Source organism: Entamoeba nuttalli, assembly GCF_000257125.1.
Source record: "Entamoeba nuttalli P19 unplaced genomic scaffold asmbl_2607, whole genome shotgun sequence".
Lineage (NCBI taxonomy): Eukaryota > Evosea > Mastigamoebida > Endamoebidae > Entamoeba > Entamoeba nuttalli.
The window spans coordinates 1-7,333 of NW_008575461.1; the positions used below are offsets into that span (position 1 = coordinate 1).

Genomic DNA, 7,333 nt, shown 5'->3' on the forward strand with positions numbered 1-7,333 from the left:
TTTTTAAATTAAATTATTTTATTCATTTAATGCAGAACAACAACTTCAAAGAACAATATGAAATTATGATGAATAATTACAAAATCTTCATAGATTATACTCCACTATACCAAAAAGAAGTAAATGAAATGAATAACAAAGCAGATATTTTAGAACAGCAATGTAATGATTTACGAATTCAAATACAACAATATGAAGAAAAAATTCAACAAATATATAATTGAATTTGAAACAAAATAAAAGTCATTTCTTTTTTCTTATTTTTAATAGATCTAAAATCTTGTATCTTTAATTATGTCTTCTGATTTATATGTTGGAATAGATTTAGGAACAACAAGAACAAAAGCTGTTCTTTGGAGTAGACAATTTTCATCTTTTAATGTAATCAAATTTAATGAAAAAGAATATCTTCCTTCCGTTATTGATACTACAAATCCATCTAATGTTATAGTTGGTGTTGATAGTTCAAAAGAAGGAATGATCTATGATATTAAAAGAATTATTGGTAAAAATTCAAAAAGTGAAGGAATTGAACTTGAGAAACAACGTTTTGGTAAAAGACTAATTTTCGACAAAGAAGGAAATCCTCAAATAAAACTTAATTGTTCATCATCAGAAACTTTACAACCAGAAGAAATTAGTGCTATTATTTTAAATAAAGTAAAGAAAACAATTATTGAACAAACTCAAACAGATAAATTTAAAGTTATTGTAACTGTTCCAGCTACTTTTACAGACCAACAAAAAGATGCTACATTATGTGCTGCTCAATTAGGAGGATTAGATGTTATTCAAATCTTACCAGAACCAACTGCAGCTGCTTATGCCTATGGAGTAGATCAAAATAATGGAAACTTTTTTGCATTTGATTTTGGAGGAGGAACATTAGATACTACTATTCTTAAAAAAACAGGTAATAGTTTAAAAGTTATAAGTGCTGGTGGAGATCAACAACTTGGTGGAATTGATATTGATATAAATTTATTTGAATTTGTTCTAAACAAAATTAAAAATGAAGATGTTAATTTGTATAATAGCCTTAACATAACACAAAGTGATGACAGTAAAACTCAAACAAGAAAGATTAATAAAAGAAATAAATTAAGAAAAGAAGTTGAAAAAGCAAAAATTGAATTATCATCATCTAATGATGTAATAATTAATTTATCAGAAGTCCAAGACTGTGAAGAAGAAGAGGGAATAGAATTTGAGATTACCCAAAATGAATTTGAATCAATTAATAAAAAAATATTTGACAAATGTAAAAAAGTTATTGATGATACATTAAAAAGTGCTAGAATGAGTGTTAAAGAAATAAACAAAGTATTTCTTGTTGGAGGAAGTTCTCATATTCCAGCTATTGAAAGTCTTATAGAAGAAAAGTTTGGAAAAAAAATAGCTGAGTCAAAACTTGATAGAAATGTTGTTGTAGCTAAAGGAGCATGTATGTATTGTTATAGTAAAGGGACAAAAGTAGATGGATCAATTATTCCTAGTCTTAGTGATATTACATTATATCCTATTTATATTAAATCATTAGATGACCAAGATCAAGAATTTATGGCACAAGTTGTTAAGGAACATTCAACTATTCCATTAACAAGAAGTTTTGAAGCTGAAGCTGTTGGTGGAAATGCTATTGTTGAAATTTATGAAGGAACTCATCAATTAGGTAAATTTGTTATTGATAACGTTCAACAACCAATTATTACAATGGAATTATCTATTGAAAATGATTATTTAGTTCATGTCATTGCTCGATTAAATAACCAAACCATCAAAAAAGCATATAATGCAACCAGAAAACAAAACACTAATTCTGAAATTGAAATAAGAAAAGCACATCTTCAGAAATATTTTAAGTAATTTCTTTCTTTAAATTAAAGTATATTTAAAAATTTTTGATATGTCCATCCATCATGATAATTATCTTCTACTATTAACCATTCTTTCCATCTATCACTACAGTCAATTGTAATTATCTTTTTTCCAATAGAAGATATTAATTTTCTCATAGTTATTGCAATCACATTATCTTCTTCTGAAATTAAACTATTATTTGCAATTTCAGTTATTGTAGAAACTCCAAAACATGATTTAATCATTTTCTTTTCTAATAACCTATCAACTCCAATAATCATTTGTTCTCCAATAATAAGAAGTACAAGACAATTCTTTACTTCTTGAGCTGATAATGTAACTGAACGATAATTACCATTTCCATCAATAACATACATCACTGGTATTGGAAATTCCCCTTTTCCAATTATTGTTCTTAAAATCCCAGCACAAACATATCCTTTTTTATTCATTTGTGGTGTTTTTGTTAGACAATATAAATAATAAATCGTCTCATTTCTTTGAGAACAATATTTAGGAATTTTCTTTGCTATATTTATAAGATATTCCTTTGCTTCTTTAATTCCTTCTTTAATTCCAATTGTTGATGAAATAATATTACAGGCAATAGTAAGTCCTCTTGCATTAATTTCTGGTTGATTATTTTGTGGTATTTTCATTGTTTCTATTCGTAGCATTCTTTCTTTATTTTGATTTGTATAAAGAAATACTGTTTGAATATATGTATTTGTTATATTAGATATTGGTAATATTTCATAGTCAATAACAAAACATGATGTTGGGTCAATGCATGGAACTGCAATTAAGTCATTATTCCTTAGATTATAATTCCCATATCTTTTTTTTGTTGCTAAGTTATGTGTTGTTCGAATTCTAAATACTGCCTCATGACGATAACTTTGTAAAATGTCATTTATCATTGTTTGAGATAATTCTTCATTTGAATTACAAACATAAACTCTTCCTCCAGTTCTTCTTGCAAAATCTGAGAGTGTTGCTGTATCAAATGCATTCCTTAAATTAAAGAACATGTCAATAGTAATCATATTATTATTCATTTCTATAGCTAATTCATCATAAAAAAGATCATGACTAGATTTAAATGTTTTAAAATCATTTGTTAATGGATTTAATTTTCCTTCTCCTTTTGTTGGATGACTTCCATTTAAACAAATGACTTTTCCTCCATAGTTTTTGAGTATAAAATTGATTGTTTTCATTGCATTCCCAAAACAACATCCAACATAATTTTGTTCATCATTATATTTTCTTATATTATCTATAATTTCAGATTTGATTGTTTCAATAGATGGTAAATATAAATTAATATCATTAATAAGTTCTGTTGCATCTTCACTAAAAACATCAATACTATAATGACTATTATGGTATTTAAATAATGTTACTTTATCACTATAAACCATTACTCCAATTCGAGTATTATTAGGTATCTTTTGAATAATATTTATTAAGATGTCTTTAACTGATTCAAAACATAATTGATCAATAGCAAATAAAATATAATTCCCTTGCATTGGTCTTCTAGTATAATTACTATCAGTTTTTATTTCTAATGCATCAACTATTAACTCTGGATATTCTTGAATTCTTTCTTGTGTTAATTGAAGATATCGTTCAGTTAACTCCGTATTGATATGTCCACATAAACAACATTTCCATGTCCTTTCTGCAACAATCCAATTGTTATATTTATTCATATATCCTTTACATCCTCTACATCGTGATATGGTTGGAATATCATATCTATTGACTTCATTACATAATGGAGTATAAACAAAATAAAGAGGTATTCCAACTTTTGCTCTTTGAAGTTCAGTATAAGGAATACTATTCATACTACATTCAATACGATTCATAACACAAAAAATAACTATTCAGATGTATCTTATTAAATTGTTTTTCTTCCCGAAAAATCATTGTTATTTCCCATAGTTCTAATTGAAATATGATTATAATTTCATTCTAATATTTTTAAACTATATTTTAGTACTTTTAATTATTCGATTTTAAAAGAAACAGAAGATTATTTTAGTAATTCTACAATGAGAAATATGAATGAACTAAATTTATATAACAATAGCATATAATCCTAATCACTTTCAAACCTAAATAAAAACATTTGATTTTACCACATTATTTGAATTAAATACATCTTCATTGTTGTATTTCTGTATATTATTCAATTAAGACATTATTCTTTCTTTGAATAATCAATATTCTTTTCAAAATAATACTTATTTTTTATTGTTCATTATTTCATTAGTTATTCTAAAACTAGAAGTTGTGAATTGGATTTTCATCTTTTCTTTTTTTTTATATTTACTCTTTTAATTAAAGTGATATAATGGGTTGTACTACTCCTTAATTTTATGTACAATCACTATTAAAGAAAGACACATTTTTCTGAATAATAATGAAAGGAAAAAACTCATTTTCATTTTGTTCTGATTGTCAACACTGATAACACATATAAATCAGATGACTTACATTATTTAATAAATCTTTAGAAGAGCTTTTACTAATAAACAAGATTATCTATAACTTGTTAGAACAATTTGAATGATTAATATTAAAACCATCTATTTCATCGTTAAATCTTGCATATAAATAACAATAACTAATTTCACTTATTACACATACATTAACAATACTGAATTGAATATATCACAAATATAAAAAGAAATTTTTATCCTATTTTATACATTTAAAATTACAATATTTCAATCATCATTCCATTAACATTATAATCATATTCATATTGTCTTTTATTTAATGTATTTAAAATTGAAAACAATATTTAGTATTAGAAATTTAGAGGTAAAAATGAATATATTAAAATAAATAATGCTCTAGTTTGTATTTATAAGATACTCAAAACAGTCATTTAGAAGTATTCTAAATTTTCTTCTTAAAAGGGAAAAACATTGAAATAATCATTCAAAATGTTTATTAATGATATATTACCTAACTACAACTTGTTTATAGAAAAGACAATGACTCATTTAATTGTAAATAACATGTATTTTCGGAATAGAATTTATAAAGAAAAAACAAAAATATTCAATTAATATTTTTCTTGTGAAAGTGCTTTTGAATCCCAACGTAATTCTCTCACTACAGCTGGAATAGAAGTTGCTGGAATACACCCAAATTCAGTTACAACAACAGTAATAAAATCATGTGGAATTTCATCATATAATGTAATTCCATTTCCAATCCGACATATTTCTCCGTCATTCTTCATAATTTCATCTGTCATTTTATATGTTTCACAACAAACAATAACTGGAATATGTTTACTTTTTGCAGCAATTAAGACTGATGCTGTTCCTGATCTTGTATATAATGACCCTCTTCCATCCATAGAACTTGCTGATAATATTACTCTATTAACAGAAGCTAAAACTACTTGAAGTCCACTTGGAAGAATATATGTTGTATCTATTCCAATTTCACTTAATGCTCGTGCAAAGATTGCTCCTTCTTCAAATGGTGATGTTTCAACAACAATAACTCTAAATTTATTTGTATCAGTAAATGCTGTTTTAAAAACATTTAATAATAATGTACTATAATTAATTGTTAATATTACGGAACCATTATTAACATATTTATATGAGTCAACCACTATTTTTTCATTAATTTCTTTATTATTTAATATTTATTTAAATAACAAACTACTTGACACAATTTCTTTTTGACTTCCAATAATATTAGATGAAACTGTTTGTGCTGTTGCAATAATATTTTCAATACTTTGATTCTTCATAAAAATAAATTTACGAACATTATTCATTCCAACAGTAATTGTTCGTGCATGTTCTAATAATTTAACATTTTCTTCAATTAATGGAATACATTCAGAACTTTGTGTTAATTTACTTGCTTTTAATGTTTGAATAATACATTCAATAAATCGTAATGCTCGAATAGTACTACCAACACATTTATATTCAGAACATTCTAATGCAAATCTTGCAAATGATGGATGAATCGTACTATTAATTTCAACAATTGGCATTTGTTTTTTTGTTCCTAACATTAATTCTATTGTATTTACTTGTTGAATAACTTGAGAATCTCCTGTTTTTGATTGTTGATTATTTTCTCCTAACTTAGCTGCTTTTTTATCATGTTTTTGTTGTTTTTTTAAAGCCTTTAATTCTTTATTAGATAATTGTGGAATTCCATCACTTTTTTGTTGACCTTCTTTCTTTTCTTCTTTTGTTTTTCCTTGTTTTTGTTTTTCATCTTTACCTCCTTTTGTTTGTTGTTGTTGTTTAGTTTTTCCTTGAACATTCTGCTTTGAAATAAGTTGAGATGGTTGTTTAGTGCTCATAAAAAGTAAAATATTAGTTCTATTTTATTTTACAAAAGCCCTATTTTTTTTTAACTTATAACAATGAACTATTACAGATTTTCTAAAACGTAATTGAAAGTTTATGATGCCAAATACTTAATTAATTACTTTACGAACCAAAGCTCCAACTCTCCAATTAACTAAAACGAGGAGTAAATTGAAAAATGTAATATAAGTATTTCTTTGACTTCTAAATAATCTAAAATGTTATTTTCGATTTAATACCTTATTAAAATGAAATAAACAAACTCAGAATATGTTGAAATACGTGTATTAATTGGAGCATCAAATGCTAATGATTGTTTAACACCTTCACAATGTTTCATTCTAGAAAATGCATCAATAAACAGAATAGAAACAATGACTAATAAAGTAATTGAAAATATTCTTTTTTTAACAATCCAATGACTTAAACTAAGAATTTGTTTTTTAAGAATATTAGGAATAGGAATTAATAACAATGTTAATGTAACAATAAGAATAACACAAATAACAAAATTAAGTGTATAAAGAATAGAAGCCATTTTATTATTTTTAAGTTCTTAGTTTAGTTTCTATTAAAAATACTTATTAAATAATATAACCATTAAATAACAAAAATATTCATTTCAAAGATGTTACATTGAACAATATGTCACTGCTTGTTTTAAAAGTCTTCCAAATCTTACTGTATCACTTAATTCTCTTCTAAGTCTACTAACTACATTCGTACATTCTTCATTTGCACTTTGTGAAATAAAACAAAATTGAACTAAACATTGATTATCTAAATGAGTTAATGTTAAATAACGATCTTGTTGTTGAAACTGGGTTTGTTCTGAAACAATTGTATGATATATTCCAAATGATGATTGATTCAGAACAACTAACCATAATTCTTTATGTCGTGTTTGAACTAAAAATAATGGTCCACGACAACCAACATCAGTAATTTCTTTTCCACCTTCACTTCTTAGTTCATACACACTAACTACTCCACAATTCATAATTACACTCTCAATAATTGGAAAAAATCCTTGTAATGCTCGAAGATTAATAAGTTGAATTTGTGATGGAGTAACAATTTCAGAGACTTGTTTATCAGGTATTGGA

At 25.2% G+C, this 7,333-nt stretch overlaps 4 protein-coding genes across 4 annotated transcripts; 1 reads left to right on the plus strand and 3 right to left on the minus strand.

Annotated features, from left to right (window-relative positions):
- Nucleotides 1-294: 294 nt before the first annotated feature.
- ENU1_034060 (heat shock protein 70, putative) lies at nt 295-1,866 on the plus strand (the record flags this gene model as incomplete). The annotated part of the gene is made up of 1 exon (XM_008857377.1): nt 295-1,866. One exon carries the CDS (start codon nt 295-297, stop codon nt 1,864-1,866), a length of 1,572 nt encoding a protein of 523 aa, XP_008855599.1.
- A 14-nt stretch (nt 1,867-1,880) lies between these two features.
- On the minus strand, nt 1,881-3,737 carry ENU1_034070 (Sec24 protein, putative; the record flags this gene model as incomplete). Its single annotated transcript, XM_008857378.1, has 1 exon — nt 1,881-3,737. One exon carries the CDS (start codon nt 3,735-3,737, stop codon nt 1,881-1,883), a length of 1,857 nt encoding a protein of 618 aa, XP_008855600.1.
- Nucleotides 3,738-4,945: 1,208 nt separating this feature from the next.
- Nucleotides 4,946-6,765, minus strand: ENU1_034080 (initiation factor eif-2b delta subunit, putative; the record flags this gene model as incomplete). Its single annotated transcript, XM_008857379.1, has 3 exons — nt 4,946-5,526; nt 5,560-6,239; nt 6,491-6,765. The coding sequence occupies 3 exons, from the start codon at nt 6,763-6,765 to the stop codon at nt 4,946-4,948; spliced, it is 1,536 nt and encodes a 511-aa protein (XP_008855601.1).
- A 93-nt stretch (nt 6,766-6,858) lies between these two features.
- Nucleotides 6,859-7,333, minus strand: ENU1_034090 (hypothetical protein; the record flags this gene model as incomplete). The annotated part of the gene is made up of 1 exon (XM_008857380.1): nt 6,859-7,333. The coding sequence occupies exon 1, from the start codon at nt 7,225-7,227 to the stop codon at nt 6,859-6,861; it is 369 nt and encodes a 122-aa protein (XP_008855602.1). The 5' UTR covers nt 7,228-7,333.